Here is a 19,049-nt window from a genome sequence, read left to right as displayed (position 1 = left end):
TTCACCGTGAAAGTGGATGGAAGGAGACTCAACAAATGGAAATAAATATAACAAACCGTAATCCACACATCATCACCCTCAATGACCTACTGTGATGTCAACAAAGGGAAGAAGAGATGAGAAGGTTCAAAGCTGTGTCTGAATGCTGACACCAGTATATACAGAAAACAGAGTACATCTTCAGTTGTTAGCTAGTTTTCTTTTTATTAGATGTAATAATTTCATTCAATTATTACGTGTAAATTATAAGATTAGGTAAACATTAGTACACAGATTTTTCAAAATTTTGTATATTTATATCTCCAAAATTATTTCTATATAGGATAACGCTGAAGATGCTTACAATGTAAATGAAAAGCTTTCCAAATTAAATAAAGTTAAAATCATTTGAAATTAAAGGCTTCATTGATATTCAACTTTTGAATTTATATAGCAGATATAGTATATAGCAAAGAATTTATGCAACAGTCTTCATCAATGCGATTTTATTCCACATGTATTTGAATTTTTTTGAATAAAATGGTGGATTAGTTGGTTTTGACTCTTTAATGAATATAATCTAGCGCCAATAACTTTACCTGGTACGATTTAAAAAAATATGATAACATTGTAAGCTGGTTAGAGTATTCATTTAACCGTCGTATTGTATTAAATGTGTTATTGTGTTGACTTGCTCATGAAGTTGTTCATTGAATTTCAAATAACGTTTGAAAGTTCTTCTTCGCGATTAAAACAACTTATTTATCTTTTAATAAATATCAAAGGATAAATAATACAGGCAGAGATGCTAGATTAACTGTTATAAAGTGCCGTGTTGAAAATCCTTAGAAGCAATTTCATTTTATCCTGCTTTGACTAACTTTTTCGTCCTTTCTCAATCTAACTTGTTTCTTCATTTCCCTTTTTTGACGGGCCACTACTATTATGAACGAACAAGTTTAAGAATGATTGTTTTCAAAATAGCACGTATATTTCTTCATGACTTTAATTAGCACAGTTCGCGTGACTAACCTTTTATGTTAATACGCACTAATAGCCGATAACACTATTCGCCCTAATTCACTAATTTCATGGTCCGCTTGACCAATTAATATATTACAATTAATTAAGGTTTTTAGTTGAGATAAAAATTCAATGGCACGAGCGGGATTCGAACCCACGATCTTCGGCTTGATACGCCGCTGCTCTACCACTTGAGCTATCGTGACCTCGATCCACTCGGACACCAACTTCCCATCTCAACCGCACCTTTTGAATTTTCCCTCCTTTTTGCCATTTTTCAAATGTCGTGTAATCGGGTTGGATTCTGGATGGATGGATATTAGCCCTAATCTATACTAATTGGATAATTGACATTATCAGGTTGTAATTCAGGACAGAAATACAAAGCTTAATTATTATTGCGCAGACAATTTATAGAAATATTTAATTCCAACATATACTTGAGTATATATTCAATGAAATTATTTGCGTAGATTGAGGCCAGAAATGTAATTATACAGTTGGTGGAAATCGGACTGAAACGAAATATGTGACCTTTCAAGCTAATATTAATTTGAGTGTTTTAATTAAACAAGGATTATTTGAATAAAAGAGAATAAAAGGTGGATTAAGGTTTCACTTGGTTGTTCAAGTTGGTCGATATTGTTGAGGTCATCTTTGAAGTATCGCTGCCCGTTTAAAAACCGCGCGTAATTTAAATGGAGAAATGGCCGGTCTGTTTAGTAAAATAGATGGATCAAATTTGTTTTAAATGGAGCGAAATTTTTGTCAGTTGTTTTGGTCAGTGTCAGCTTCTCCCCGTGAGGATACCCTTTTTTCCCTCGAATACCGACACCGCCCCTATCTGGCCGACGACCCCCTTAACACACCAATTACTCAATTTGACCCCGGGGCCATCTTGGAGGCCAGTCCTTTATGTGTCGTTCTCAACTGCAGAAAAACAATTGTGTAATTTTCCCCCGTCAGCCCTAGAAAGATTTCTCAATTCGGACTTGGGGGAGGAAGGGTCGGATTTGACTTTGACGCCGTTTTGGGGCCGATAAACTTTTACAGGCCCCGTCTGTTTACGTATTAGTATGTTGTTGTATTTATTTGTAAACACTTTTGCTGCACTAGTCATCAATAAAGTCTATTTTAGTTTCTTAGAACTGTTTTATTTTCGGAAAGAGAAAAACTGCTGGTTAAGAATGAAGACAGCTGCACAGTAAATGGAAGAAAAAGACCGATGACGACCAAGTTAAGACCTAAACCAAAAATAGTGCAAAGTTAGCCGTTCTTAACAACATATATTTACAATTCATTAAATACCAGAAACCGCATTTTTGTATCAAATCTATTTTCAATTCAACCCATTTGGATAAAATCCATGACACCGACCACATAGTCGTTTATTGTAGTAATTACTTGCAAGAGGGGAAGGCTAGGTCGAGGGGTCACAGACTTTTAAATGATACTAGGAAGAAAAATATTAGAAATGTGTCCGGGGTGATTGTAAATTTGTAAAATTGGTTCTACCCCTCCTTCCGTGCACGGTATTTCCTAGGTTCCTTTCTTTTCCAGTCCATCCACACTCGGCGTCCTCCTTACATCACCCTCCCCCACAATTCAATTCTTCACATCACACTCGCAACTCCCGCTCATCATCAGTTGACCTTATCCTTCCCATATTTACTCATGGGTGTTGAGACCCATGAGGATCTTTAACGTCCGGACTTATCCCCGGGGGGACTCAAAGAGAACACCAGGAAGATTTTTACATGTATGGCCTTTCACATCCCTTGGCTAGCGAGGTAGTGCAATGCGAACCAAGTTCATAGGTGCCCTAAAAAAGGCGTTGAAAAAGGTAGTTTTGTGGTTCACTAACCCCGGAGAGATAAAGAAGGCACTCTATCTCCGGCTCTGGTTGGCCTGTACCCTCCAGCTAAGGTACAATTTCTTTACCAACCACGATCACCACGAATCCAACCTCAATTAGTAGAGGCGCTTGGATACTCAGCTCCCGTAGTTCAGTATTATTTTTAAGTGGGACTGATCGCCCACCCGAGAGTTCATACGAACTCTCTACTGATGCACCCGTTGCGTGAGTGGTGCGGGTTCAGTAACCCAGGAAACCTCATTCAAAGCAGAAGGGGATAAGGAAATGAAAGGAAAATTAGGAAAGGAAGGGTATGGGAAGGTAAGAGAAGAAAATTGCCTCCATCATTGGTTACTCCCAGGCACAGGGTTGATGGTCGGACTTGGCGTGGGCCCAAAAGGAAGGTGTCCCTGTGGGTAGTGACCTTATCCTTTTGCAACATACTACAACCCATACCTTCGAAAGAGCCTTTCTGGTCCGAGCCTCTAAACTCTGGAACTCCCTTTAATTTTATTTTTAATTTCATAGAAGGAACTTCCTTTATTTATTTCATGTATATTATTCTTAGGGGACACCAGCCCCAGAAGAAAGTTATTTTTCTTCTTCTTCTTAAAACATGAATTTTCTCCTCTCCAACGAAACTTTTCCCATCTTTTGGCCCCGTTTTTACATTAAGCTAGCTTTAGATTTCCTTTTAAATTTTATTCTAAAAATTGCCAATTTACTTACAAAATAACTTCATAAACATCTTGAAATGTTCGAAATGGCTGTCGGACTATCTGAATACTTGAATATATGCTTCGTTAAACATTAAGTTTGGGTATTATTTGACCAATCTTAATAACAAAAATTCCCCAAACGTTAGTGCGATTTATATGTTGTGAGTTGGCCAGAAAGGTTTACGAAAGACAAAAATACTCTAAAGGCGACCTACAACCGAGAACTTCAGACTAAAATCGAAAACCCACTTGGCTAACATTTAAGTCAATACGTTTAGCAAATGTTATGGCAAACACTCGAGTTATTTTAGACATACTTACTGCCCGTTCGTCGAACGAAAAGAATATAGGAGACAGCATCTCCCTTTTGCAATTAGGCAATTTCAGCCCTATAATTATCAATTTCACAGGAATTTGTTACCATAGATGCTGTTATCAAGTTGAAAGAGAGGATTTTTTTCAGGGAGAACGAAATAGATCACCTTCAAGGTTTAGCCATATTACAAAATTATTTTATTCTGTGTGGTAATTAGTGACCGTTAATCGATAATTATTCAGAAATCGTGAGATGCGATCTGGTGACCGATATCTGAATAATTATTTTATTCGTTTATAAATAAATAAGCTTTGGTGAGCTATTATATAAATGTATTTCGTCAGGTGTTTTAAAGACTTGCTAACATTTATATGCTTCTCTTTGAGATAAATAATATCTTATAATAATATAAGACCGACGGCAACCAGAAAGTATCAAAAGGAATTTTTGATGCCTAGATATTTGAGTGGCAGTCGCGCTAAGCACGAAAGACAACTTTTATGAGCTTACAACAATCTTTATTTACTTAACATGGTGTAGATGCAGGTGAACTTCTGCCAACTTCACAAATGGAATTTTACTATGGAAGAACAACTGCTGTCGTCGACGAGTTGACGTCGAAAATAATTCAAGGCTCTCACATATAAAATAACAAAGATAAACGTCATATCCCATACAAATTTAGCCTCTTATCTGAAGGAATACGGTTATATTAGCAGTCCGGACACTTTCTGCTGTTTCATGAAGTAGAATTTTAAGCCACTTCAATTTGTGATTTCCTTTCAGAGGGAAAAATATTTGATAATTGAATTTTATTTGTTTCTATCTATTATTCTCAAAAAGCTAAATGAACAATTATTTTTACTGCACTTGTGGGTTGTCCGGAAAATAAAGCAGGTTTTCATGTTTTCTTTCAATTACCCTTCTATATAGTAAACTGTTTACGTTTGATAGATTAGCTTTTGTATGAATGACAACTCTTTTTAATCCTTTTCCAAACAAAAATGTTTTTTTTTTACCTCAATAGCATTACGTTACTTGAGAATAATTCAGTCTTTAGTAAGATGTCAACGCGTGATTTTCGCGAATTTTGTTTTACGAGAGTAAACGCGGTCGGAACGGTGCCCGAGCAACATTAAAAACATTAATGACATCTGGGGCAGTATTAGTGAGAGCACCGTTCAGAGATGGTTTATAAAAACTTTCGAGGGGAGTCTTTAGCGTTGAAGACAAAGAAGGTCGTGGAAGGATTTCCTCCCTAGATGTTCTGCGAGCTTTTGTCGAAGAAAATCCCAGAACGACTGTTCGAGAACTTAAGTCAAGCCAACGTCAGTTAGCAACTCGGCTGTCGCTGACCACCTTAAGGCCATTGGAATGGTGAAAAAGTTCGAAAAGTTCCTCACGCCAGAAAAATCATGCCGAAACAGAAACGAACTTTTTCGGGATATAATTGTTACTTGTGATGAAAAGTGGATTCTTTAGGATAACAGCAGACGTTCTGGACATATATATTTTCCATTTGTGGTCCCAATAACATCAGAAGGACAACGAGGTTCTTTAACGTGCGCACCTGGCACATGGCCTTATCACTCGTTTAGATTCTGAAGAAAGGAGCGACACACGCCTCCGCTCACAAGTGTCATTGTTCATCCTGTGAAGCTTGGTGTAGAAGCCACTGCACCACTCAGACAGGTTGGGTAGTTTAAAATGGGTTTCACTTGCTGCTGAAATCATCAGCTGATTAACCATGCTATATTATTTAGTAGGGACAACTCAACCTTCCTGAGTGTGGGGCTCCCACTAGCTTCGGAACTACCGGATCCACTCCGGCTGCGGTTTTCTTTATAGTTGAATTCCAAACCACTCCTTGGTTAAAAGTAGCCTATGCAGGCACCACCGAACGACAGGCTCTTCTGAAAGGGCCTGCCAGGGGTTTCACCTACGATTCCATTCCAATGTAGCTCGCTACGAGACTTGGAACTTGGAATATTGTTGCTCTACCCCACAGTTCAGTTGGTTAAGCACCCTCCCCGTCATTACAGACAGGATCTGGTACCCTAACTCCTCTGTGCCACTGATCCGTCCGCAGCAGGCTCCAAAGCCAACAACTCCCTTACGTATTCGAGGCGTAGTCTTCGCATCCTCGCATGCTGTACGATTCCTTCGTCCGATCTTCCACATGCCGCGGAGGATGCTTAAGGAGCTCATGCACGCAGGGAAACACGAATAGAGCTTGTGCTATAGAGAATGCGTCACGCTCTCAAGGCTACATCATTATTTTGTGCCTGAAAACCTCCCTTGCAACCAAAAGAGTTTCTTACAATGCCGGGGAAAAGGACATGCCTAAGACGTTCTGGACAGTGGCTGGACAAAGGAGAACAGTACCTCATTTCCCAAAGCCCCAACTCATAAAAAAAAATGATGGTAGACTTCATTTGGGCTGATGTACTGCATCTTCTTGAATCCTGGCGAAACAGTCAATGCCGAAATGTATTGCTCTCGAATTAAAGCAAAGCACCAGAAGTTGGCATTATTGAAGCCGACTTTTGTCAGTCGGAAATGGCCGATTTTTATACACGCAACGCTCGGCCTCATGTTTCACTTGTGACAAGACGAAAACTGATGGATCTCGGTCATGAGGTTCTTCCTCACCCTCCATATTCTCCAGACCTCTCGCCGTACCGCCTACCATTTTTTCAGAAACCTGGACAACATAAAAAAATTTATTGATCAAAAATCGCGTTTACAGAATTTGTTAATAACAAAGACTCAAAATTCTATTCAGAGGCTGTAAAGAAATTCCCATCATCATAAGAAGCACTGCATTGAGAGTGATAGAGGGTATTTTAATTAATAAAAAATGTTTAAAATCATTTATTTTATTGTTTTTATTTGATAGCCGTAAACTTGTATTATTTTCCGAAAAACCCAATATTTATTTTGAAATTTAATCGCTTGTGTTCTTTTTATCTATCTGTCTCTTGGGAAAAGTATAATTTCGTCATTCAAGAACTGTTATTTATTTAAAATTAACCGTTTTTATATTCATCTCAGGTCAAAAATCTTTCTTAAAAAGTATTTTGTTCGAAGCTTTAACCGGTGTTAAACGTAGTTGTCCTCCAAATTCAAAAGGTGAGGGCAAAAAAGCTCCAACACTGACCTCCCATGTAAATTGCTCATTGTGACTAAATTCAAAGGTGTTTACCGACCTTTGCTAAAATTAAAGTAACTACGCGTCCGTACTTATAAACATTGGGCGTGGTTAATTTATATTAACAAAAAAAAAATACAGGCCCGTAATAAAGTAGATCATTGAAATTCAAACCGAGGAATAATATTAGATCTACTTGTGATATGGATTAAGAAATGCATTATAGTGTGTAATCCAGTCGAGATATGGAAATGAAGGATCGGGGAGGATGCATTGAATAAACGATTAATTAAAATTATAGAATTAGCAACTTATAGAAATTCCTTATAAACAATTATACATTTTACACGTCCTATCAATTTCCTATCTACCTAACAAATAATTAGTAATTAATTACCTAACCTACAGGCAATTCTTTGTACAAATTGCTGGCAAGGTTACAGAATCTAGGGTACTCCAAGGGGCTGTTCTTGTACCAACCTTATTTAACGTCTTTATAAATGACCTTTGCAAACTAAAAACTTAGCAGAACTGGCTCTCGTTGCTCATTATACGGCCTTTATAAGTGCCTCCTTTAGAGTTATTCTTTCACCTGAGAATTATTAGTATTAGTAGTAGTACATACGTTGAATAATTTGAAAAATGGAGAATTAGACCTAAAACTAGCAGACTGAGGCAATAATGTTTACTCAAACACAGACAACCACTTGTCAAAATAAATAATCCGCCAATACCATGGGGCTAATTCAATGGACCTTGGAATCTGGATCCCAGACTTAATAAAATTATCATCTTACAAAAACGCTCAAAAGCAGGGACCATCTTAAGGAGCCTTTACCCGGTTTTTAAAAAGCGTTTTTAAAAAATAAATTATTCCCTTATCTATTTTATGTTTAATTATGTAGAAATCGTGAGATGCGGTCTGGTGTGATGTAGGTTTAGAAAAATACTTTCTTTATCTTGTCAACGTTTCGATCTTTATTGAGATCATATTCAGTGCCTGGGATTTACAAACATTGTTCAAATTACACAAGTACATATAAGATATGACTATGAATCAAATCCAACATTAATAACATAGATATAACACAAAACATATAATACAACATATAAAACAATCATTACACTCCACACATCAAACAATTTTACATAGTCTAAATATCCAACAATTCCAATAGTAATCCTGAAAGGAGGGCCGAACGACAAACCATTTCCCCTTTTTTCCCATTGTCCGTCCCTTTCTCCTCAAAGAAGCCGATTCCTCATAGAAAAATGAATTTCTACGCCTACATCATTCCCCACTCCTTCAAAATAAAACAAAAAAATTAATATCTCACTAACACCCTCCAAACGACACCCAACAATGGCACATACACAGAAAACACACACTTTGAGTAAGTACTAATTCTTTGAATAAACCTAAAATTTCTATATTGTGTACATCATTGGATAATTCATAGTCAAATCTTATATGTATTTGTATAATTAAACAAAGTGTATAAATCCCTTGCCCTGAAGATGATCTCAGTAAAGATCGAAACCCATACATGTTTAGCGGTCATAATTGACCATATTAGATATTTCAATTAATTATTCTTTTTATCTAAGGTCTTGGTTGAGTTGAAAAAGTTAATGTCACGAACGGGATTCGAAACCACGACCTTCGGCTCACGGTGACTTCACGTATTAGTGTTTGAAGGCATGATAGCTCAAGTGGTTAGAGAGCAGCGGCGTATGAGCCGAACGTAGTGGGATATTTCAGAAGCAGAGTCTGTTATAGTCCCATTCTCCCGAAGACGAAAACTTGAACTGTCTGATACTATATTTAATGTAGTCTACGTGAAAAAGTGCAATAATGTCCTGTAACCAACTCAATACAACTTATTTGTAAGCATATACTGTAAATCAAAAATGATATGCAATAAAATTCATACATACATACAAATTATACATAAAAATTTTGTAAACAATTTGTCACTATTATAAACTTTATTTTTCAGATCACTGTATACCTAGGAAAGCGTGACTTCGTCGATCATGTCACTCACGTTGATCCGATTGGTGAGTAATAGAACATAAAATTTACATTATGTTAAACTCAAATATTTAACACAGCGAAAATTACTGCTGTAATTTCTAGTAAATATGTTTTTCACTCCCGATTTATTGGTTATACATATAAACTTAGAAAAATTCCTTCTTTTTTTTAAATGATGATACATTGTTACGCTGATATATTATTTACATATATTGTTTTAATTGTTTTGTCATTCTTTCACTTTCGAACTTTTTCTTCGTTCTCACATTTTCTTATTGGCATTTTCTCCTCCCTTTGAGTCACTCTCTCTCTCTCTCTCTCTCTCTCTCTCTCTCTCTCTCTCTCTCTCTCTCTTTCTCTTTCTCTCTCTCTCTCTCTCTCTCTCTCTCTCTCTCTATCTATATATCACTATCTATCTATCTAACTATCTCTATGCATCCAGCTATCAATCTGTCTGTCTATCTAACTATCTCTATCTGTCGATATCACTCTTTCTCTTTCTTTTTACTCTTTTCTCCTCTCTCCCTAATTCATCTATATATCAATGTTTGCATTTATATATCAATTCTACTTTTGTTTGTCCCATTAACTATCTTCCTATCCCTATATATCTATTTTCTTATCTCTAACCCTTTTAATTTTCATTTAATTTCTTAATCACCCTAACTTTTTAAATTAGTATTACATAATTAATTAAGCATTTACCGAGAAATTAATTCTTAAGGGGGAAATCAAAGAGTTCTTTTTCATCGTATTCTTTTACCGGAAAATTACGAGAAAGCGCGTATTCCGTGGAAAACGTTTATTTTATTTTCTCCCCCCCCCCGAGAGTCGACATTTTTGAATCGTATCAAAATAAATAAAACATGTTACACCGAAAAGTTGGCGGTGTTTGTAACGTTTTGTAAAAACTTGCAAGGCTTTAAGCGATTATTCTGCAATTGTTCGTTTCCGACCCTGTACACATTTCCCCACAAAGCGTTTTCAAATAAAGGGAAGCCTTTTTGTTTATTTTTTTAAAAGCCAGCTGTACATGATTGCCTTTTAGTTCAGTTTGGCTATAAGGCAATTTTGGCTATTTAACTTAAAAAAATAATCTCTCCGCCAGCTTGTTAAATTTCGACGAAAATTACACAAACAATGTGTTTAACTAATAACATTTTCATGCGGGGAGTAATTCCATTCCCGTGTTTATCGTCCATTTTATTTATTTATGCGTTTTCCCGTAGTTTTTCTACAGTATTAAAAGCTTTATGTTAAAAGATAATTTCACAGCTGTGGTAAAGTGAAATATATTGTTAGGGTTAAACAATAATTTACCTAGTGTGTTTGTCCGTGTTTCTAGTTATTCAATAATAATTTTTGACTGAAGATGAAATAGTTGAATTTTTGGCTTCCGAGTAACGGCCAAGGCGGCGACGGTGAACTCGAAGGCCTCACGCCCTTTTCAAACGGGATTGCATCATCCTTGCCACCGCGGTTTTCACATCACAACTGAGAATAATCAATTATTTCGGCTTCGGAGACAAGTATTTGGATCCCTCTTGTCAAAATTACGTCCAAAACAGACCTTGTCAAACTTATTCAAAGTTAAAACAGAACCAAATTGTGTTAATCAGAGGGGAAAGTGATTAATATCCCTGTGTGTTTGTTTATACTTAACACTCGGGTGTACGAACTTGACTTTAGCGTCTGGGGGTTGTACGGTCTACCTTGGAAACTTTCTCGGTAATGGATGAGAACAATGCGCCCCGGTAGTTTCCCATTTCATCTTGAATTATTTCGATACAGTTCACTTGCTGCCAAAAAGGGTGCTTTTATCATTGTTAAGTCCCGGAATGACATTTAAGTACATGTATGTTTGTGCAACGTTCATTTCATTATTCAAAATTACCCTCCGCTTCGTTTCACTTCAGTTACGTTAAAATGCTAAATTGACCCCGATTTCTGAATAAACTTTAAACGTTGCCAACTCACACAAAACATCCAAGCTTAACTTGACATTCCGAAAAGAAGATCACAAACAGAAACGAGTATGATATACTAATTATAATAATAGTAGGTATAATAATAATTATACTGAAGATGGTAGAAATAATTATACTAAAGGTGCATAATATACCTTTCTCATACTATTATTAAATTATTACTTTATTATTACCTTAAATCCCTAAGTTATTCAATTACGAAACTAATTTATAACGACACAATTATTCAACAATGAATAATCCGTCTTTACCATGTCGCATAAGTGTTCTACAGGATTCATGTCAGGAGAACGTGCTAGCTAATTCAATGTGGTAATCCCTACATCCTCACGTAATCGGTGACAAATCGAACGTAAACAGGTTGTCCGGAACAAATGGAGCTAATGGAACCAACTCTTCCAGAAGAACTTTATCAATGTACCTTAGTGGAGTCAGATATAGGTTTTATATGATAATCAAACGCTGATTCCACCCCATACCATAACTGGCTGGGTCACAAACATCCACCATCTGTGAAGAGAGTCACATTTCTGCTCGATACCTCTCCAGCAGTGGAGAACCTACCGGATGTAGAGACTATGAAAAAATATTATGATAGTTTTAGAGCTTCCCCATACAATGCGGAACTTTTGGAGTTGACTACCTATCAAGCCGTTAAATGACTAGTTGTGCAGGAAGAGCAATAAAATGATCGTCTTTAGCTGTACACATCAAAGCCATAAACCGCTGTAGACGGTCGTGGATGGTTCAGCGCGGCACACTAAGGACTTTGGCTATGTAACGGACGCTACTTCCGTCGTTGGCCAAAGCATCTGCTCAAGCGAGATCTTCTAGACTTAAAATACGCTTTTTAAAAAGAAAAAGATAATTTTTACTCAAATTTATTGTTTCATCGAAGAAAATAATTTTAAAAAACCAGCTAACTCGACAAGCTGGATTGGATCGTATGAAAATTAACTGATTTTCTTATTTCTAATTTAAAGAGTGTAAAAGGATTAAAGGAAGGCACACAGTAAACGTAAACAAAACTTATTAATGTTGTGTTTTCGTTTGAATTCAATTTATTGATTAAATCCATTATATTTAGCCTGATTGACCAAATTACTTCTTTCAATTAATTAATCTTTTTATGTAAGGTTTTGGTTGAAATGAAAAAAACTAGTGTCACGAGCGGGATTCGAAAAATGGCAAAAAGGAGGGAAAATTCGAAAGGTTATAGGTCGGGATGGGGAGTTGGTGTCCGAGTGGATCGAAGTCATCGAAGTCTAGCTCGAGTGGTTAGACCAGCGGCGTGTTTATCGCTTTATTTAACAATCACTCAAGTTTTGGTCTCTAAGACCACTCTTACACCTAAAGTGAAATTTCAACAAAATAATTTTTTAATCTCTACTCAATCTACACAAAAAGTTGAACAAATTAATTATCTCTTACAAACTTACTTGTTTACAGTGGATTAACGCATTCAAAATAAAAAGTAATCTTTAACTAGTACAAACATAACTTCTATCAGGAGAAAAAACTAACAATAGATAGTAGTTGTAACCAACAATATTAAGGATTTAACATTATAAACATAACGGACAGTTGTAAAGATACATTATCAACATCTTAACTTGACAATCTTTGTACTTAATTGAGGAAAAAGAAAAAATAATCCATTATATTTCGTGGCCCGATTGACCAAATAACTTCTTTCAATTCCTTAATCTTTTTATGTAAGGTGTTGGTTGAAATGAAAAAGCTAGTGTCACGAGCGGGGTTCGAACCCACGACCTTCGGCTAAATACGCCGCTGCTCTAATACTTGAGCTATCGTGACTTCGATCCGCTCGGACCAACTTCCCATCTCAACCCACCATTCGAATTTTCCCTCCTTTCTGACGTTTTTCAAATGTCTTGTAATCAGGTTCGATTCTCGGCGACAAATAAAATGGCCACGGAGAGCATTAATGAAGATATACTTCATTTTATTAAATCCATTAGAGTTCATGATCCGATTGACCAAATAACTTCTTTCAATTAATTAATCTTTATATAAGGTATTGGTTGAGATAAAAACAGTCAGTGTCACGAGCGGGATTCGAACCCACGACCTTCGCCTACATACGCCGCTACTCTATCACTTGAGTTTTTTATTGTCTTCTATTTTCAAAAGGAAAGAGAGAGTGAGTGAGTGAGGAGAGGGAGAGATAGGGAGAGAGAGAGAGGGGGGGAGGGGGGAAGAAAATACTTTATAATGAAAAAGCATGATGGGTGAAATGGAAAGTAAGAGAGCGGGAGGAGGAAAGAAGCGAGATATTAGGGATAAGAGATACTTCGTTTAACTTAATGAACCCATTATTTTTCGCAGTCCGATTGACCAAATAACTTCTTTCAACTAATTAATCTTTATGTAAAGTGTGTAAGGATCACAAGAACGTCACGCTAACTCAAGTGGTAGAGCAGTGGCGTATTTAGCCGTGGGTTCGAATCCCGCTCATGATACTAGCTTTTTCATTTCAACCTAAAAAGATTAATCAATTATTAATCTTTATACGTAGTTATTATGGAAATAAATAAATAAAATTGTCCGGTTTTTGTCTTTGAGTATATAAGACGCGCAGAGTTTCACAAAGAAATAAAGAGAAATAGGCAATGAAAAAGATATTTTACCCATATTTATTTAATAATGTATAATAATACGTATAATGAATAAATAAACGACACTTCTAAGTAAAATTGAAAAACAAAATAATATAAGTGTTCATCTGTGTAATTATGTTGTATTATGTGAAAGGTTACATCTTATTAAGATACTTAAATAAATTATTTTATATTAATAAATTTTAATTGCTTAAGATCTTGGATTTAGTGGAGAAAGATAATGTTGTTTTTGTTTTTCATAGGCGATTAAATGTTTTTTATTTTATTTTATTTAATCTAACATGAATATATTTTAAATTTAGACTTATGCGAACTTAAAACCTTTCCTCAATAATTAATTAAACTCTACTTCATAATACCGATTTAGTGTAACCGTATCCGATGGACGGATGGATTCAGATATATAGATAAATAGATGGATTAGATAGGTAGGTAGATAGAGGTAGATGTATAAAGATTGCATATATATATATATATATAGGTAGGTAGATAGTGAGGCATAGATAGATGAAGTGTTAGAGATGGATAGATAGACTAATTAAGGGGGAAATAGATAATTATATGGATAGAGATAGATAGATAGACTGGACGAGAGAGAATGAGCAAGTGTGAGAGTGTCTTTCAGTGAGTGAGATATAGTGAGAAGAAAAACAAGGTGAAATCAAGTGTTAAGTGGTGAGAAAAGTTGAATGATTAAAAACATGAAAAATTGACAATAATTGAAAAAATTCATAACACACACACACACACACACACACACACACACTCACTCACTCACTCACTCACTCACTCACTCACTCACTCTCTCTCTCTCTCTCTCTCTCTCTCTCTCTCTCTTTCTCTCTCTCTCTTTCTCTTTCTCTCTATCTATCGCCAATTTATTTATATTTCCATCTCCATTTTTATAATAGTAGAATAAGTGTATAATTAATAATTCTAATGTATATTTAAACCTTTAAGATGTGTGCTGTTGAAAATCGCGTTTTAAATGTCCCTAAATCATTTTGTAAGAGTATTTTGCCTAGAAAAAAAAAACTGGAATAGCGGGAAGAAATAATTTCCGTTGAAAACGTGTTGCTGGATTAAAAACAAAAATGTGAACGTTGGAGCGTGGAGAAACGGCGGCACGGTTATGCTAAACATGATCGACTCTTCGACAATGCGTGACTTTCGTCAATGAGCCTCCAATTGCGTAGTTGGTTTTTCAATTAAGAAGAGGGAAGGAGGCCATTATCCGGATTAACGTGGGCTCAAATTGCCAACGATTATCTCGAAAGTGATAGAGGTAGAGGACAAGGGAGAGAGAGAAAAGATAGTTTATTAGCTGAGGCGCTAGGGATGGATGCATGTCATTTTTCCTTTTGTTTATTGCATGTACTAACTTTACAGTTATAATTATAACTTTGTCGTCTAACTTGTCAAGTGTTAAGTTTATCGGGTACGTAATTTCTGCTTCAAAATTTCGTTAAGACAGGCACAGGATCTTACATTGACAGTTAGCAGGTCAATAAATGTTGTCTTCAGTTATTGTTTATTTATGATTTTTTATTGTTTATTTATTTTTCCAATTTTGGTTATGTGCTTATTTGAAAGTAAAGTCTATGTAAAAAAATTGCTCCTAAATTTCTTTCTTTCAAGCATAGGTTTTTACTGAAATAATAATTATGTTAGTTTACAAAGTTATATACATTTTATATCAAATTAGTGCCATTATATTGAATTAGTTATCATTAGAGATTTGTATAAAAATAAAATTTGACGAAGTAAATTAAAAATTATTATTTCCTTTTATTTCAATAATAATATTAAGTGTGTTGTGATTAGTTATTACTCATCATGACCGTTACGATTATTTGAGATGCAGCCTGGTGTGGCGTAGGTTTCAGTAAAACATTTTCTTTATCGTGCAAACGTTTCGATCTTTATTGAGATCATCTTCAGGGCCTGGGATTTATAAACATTGTTTAAATTTTACAAATACACAACCTTCTTACATCCTACATGTACTTGTAAAATTTAAACAGTGTTTATAACTCCCAGGCCCTGAAGATGATCTCAATAAAGATCGAAACGCTGGCACAATAAAGGAAATGTTTTTCTGAAACCTACCTCACACCAGACCACATCTCTCGATTTCCAAATAAAATAATATTAAGTTTGAATAAATGAATGAAAATCTGTTATATTTGCAATATAAACCAAAATACAATAGAGAGAAGAACTACTGTAAATAGTCAATGGATCGAAAAATCTGTCTGCCATAGATCACTGTGTTAAAACAATGAAAATTCTGAATGCATTTAAAAAAGTGAAAACAGAAAAACAAAAGTCGCGCACGCGTTTGTATGTGCGTGTATTACTTCAGTAAACAATTCAAAAATTAAATTCTTCTATCAGCTCGTATTTATAGTTGTAGGTGAAGGAAGCAGATCTCTCCCAGAATTGAACATTGCCAAGAAATGAAAAACAGATTTGAGGGCATGCGAATTACAATGCGAGCAGATGCTCTGCTCACCACTGTTCTCACAGCTCATTTTAGACAGTCAACACAGCTGAACCAAAGAATAACCTTTAATAGTGGGCTTCTTCAGATCGAACAACGCTGGAGGACCCCTTAACTCTTGATATAATGAAAGGTGCGCCGAGCTGCACATTACTGCAGTGTTGGGAATTAATTAGAGACGAGAGAGCCAAAAATTTTGTACCCCAGTTAGTGATATTTTCCAATGACAGGAAAAAGCCAATATCATATTTTGCGAACAGTGATTTCCAGGCAGAGAATCAAGAAATTTCTGATAGAACTATTTAAAGCGAGGTAATTTTTGAGAGTCTGGAGAACCTAGCAACTTCAGGATAAAGGAAAGGTGCAGCTTGACAGTGGCTGTACAACAGTAGATCATGGCACTTTCTAAATAGATTCATATCAAGTTTCATTAAGTTGATAACTCCGACAGCCATATTATTGATTTATTTTTTGTTTTTACTTTCATTTTTGAAAAATGTTTTTATTTCATCATAACATAATTGATTATAAAGAAGTAATAATCATTATTTATATGTCAAAATTTTTATAAGCCGCCTTAAATTCATGCAGGCTGAAGGACATCTTTTAAAGTTTAGAGAATACTGTTTACACAAGCTAGATTTTATCATTTAAAAAAATCTTACAGAGCTGGGACAATGCTGCTATGCTTCTTTCACCTTTTACTTTTTTCAAATGTATAAAAGGGACAGGAGTGGCAAAATATCACAGAACAAATGTAGTGACCAACTAGTATAAAACAGAATAAACGGTGATCAATAAGAATTATTGCTTTGGTGACTTCACAGAAAGATGTATTATGCTTGGCTCAACAAGTATTCTAGAAGGCTTGATAATATTTCAGTAAATCTTTTGTTTTCTGTTTTCGTTTTGTGAATTTTCTTCAATCTTCATTTAATTGGGGCAGTGAACAAAAGCTTTTTCTTCTCCGATTATATTGATCTCCTTATAAAAATGTCATGACTGTTTAAATAGCCCAGCGAGAGTTAAAATGCCAAACTGCATCTCCCAGACAAAACCAAAAGAATGCTGAAATTCATTCTCATTATGACATAGATAAATTACATTGTTAATCGTTTTATTATGGGACAAAGTATTTAAAAATTTTACTTAAATCATCTATTACTTATTTATATTCTGTCTGCAACAAAATGTACATTAATGTCACATGCCAATTTGTAATTAGGAAAAAAATTAATATTTAATTAACTTGCAGGTTAATATTATTAGAAATTGCAATGGCATAACTCTACGTCACATCAAACAGCATTCAAAAAGTTCAATTTATTTATTATTATTGATTGCAATGTTTTTCATAATCAGCCTATTATTACTATAAATTTTGGCAATAGGTTTTGAAAAACATTTATTACATTTTTGGTTTTATTTAATTTTGATGTAAGTAACTAACACATATATAATTGTTTTGGCAAGGGGGATTAGAGATGATAAACTACAGTTTCATCACTTCATAGCACCCATAAAAGTACAATACTTCACAATTAAACAATAAAATACCAGGCACGATCATCAAACAGAATTTTTACCAGTTACAAAAGCTATACAGAGCAGTAATAAAGACCAAATTATACTATGGCCCACCAATTTGTTGAGCCAAAGCTACTCCAACCTTAGGCAGCATACAAAGATTGACAAACTATGTGAGATTAGAGGGGTTCATCAATGATGATGGTAACTCTGAAGACGATGATAGTGCCATTGGTGATGGGAACGCAAAGGAACAGTGAACAAAGATCAATAAATCGGTGTTTTTAAAAAGGTGTATCTGAGGTCTGATGCTAAAAGAGTGTAAAAGAACAGACGCCCTTTTAAAAAAAAGTTTTATTACTATAATAGTTGATTTCATCAAATTATTTTTATTTATTTATTTTTCTTTTAATCTCATCCTTTTCCCTCAATTCAATCAATCCACACCATTACATGTATTACATAATCAGTGAAAACAACCTTGTTAATTGCACTAGAAACATTGCTAAACCATCTCCATTGGACATATTTATACAAGGAAAAGTGAGGGAAAGCTAATTTAAGCTCCAGAAGCAATCAAACTGGTTGAAACTGAACGTTTAGGGCACACAACAATAATCAATATAATCAGGCAATCATTTTAGCCTACCTTCACCAGACAAAAAGGAGAATAATTTAGGAGGACATCAAATACAATTATATGGTATACAGATATACCATATACTTTTTACAGATACCAAAACAAACGAAGGGTACAGATCGTGAGTTTTCTGAACAAGCCCAATTATATGAGCCATCATACTCATTAAGAAAGTACACCTCGATCTTTCAAGCTGAAATACATGCCATCGCTGCTTGTGCCTTAGAAAATGTTAAAAAATGTTATACTGACAAAAAAATCCTTATAAGATATAAAGCTTGCTGATAGCCAAGCAGCTGTTAAATTAATTTTTTTTTTTTGCTTTGTGTGGATCACATCTGCACCCCTGATGGAGAAACCACCCCCACAGCCGATGAGCACAATTTTATCTTTTCCTGTGCCTAATTTATCAGATGTTTTCAGAGGATGTGGTTAAAATCCTAAAATAAATCATAAAATTTGGAAATCATATATAGGTCCTGAATCTATTCTTGGGATACAAAAACAAACACAGAGTTCTCTATCCAAAAAAGATAAACTCTAGAAGTGCTCAATAGTAAACTTATGCAAAAACAACCCCTCACCAAGACTGGCAAACTCAAAGCTGCAGTGAGAGAGGGTTAAACTCAGGGGAGTGATAGGACTAAGTACCTGTCATTGGCATTGCA

The 19,049-nt window shown here is 35.2% G+C and overlaps 1 protein-coding gene across 5 annotated transcripts in view; it reads left to right on the top strand.

Moving 5' to 3' along the window:
* Window positions 1–19,049, top strand: part of LOC106671975 (beta-arrestin-1) — a 190,687-nt gene that overhangs the window by 158,503 nt on the left and 13,135 nt on the right. For all 5 annotated transcript variants that reach the window (XM_024225878.1, XM_014403004.2, XM_014403005.2 and 2 more), the window contains one exon: window positions 9,044–9,104. In XM_024225878.1, the coding sequence (XP_024081646.1) occupies window positions 9,044–9,104 (61 nt within the window). The remainder of the gene's footprint in view (window positions 1–9,043; window positions 9,105–19,049) is intronic.

The sequence above is a fragment of the Cimex lectularius genome, unplaced genomic scaffold (assembly GCF_000648675.2).
Source record: "Cimex lectularius strain Harlan isolate CLEC.00 unplaced genomic scaffold, Clec_2.1 scaffold32, whole genome shotgun sequence".
Classification (NCBI taxonomy): Eukaryota; Metazoa; Arthropoda; class Insecta; order Hemiptera; family Cimicidae; genus Cimex; species Cimex lectularius.
The sequence above is the reverse complement of the archived record's forward strand: the minus strand, read 5'-3'. Positions and strand labels throughout refer to the sequence as shown.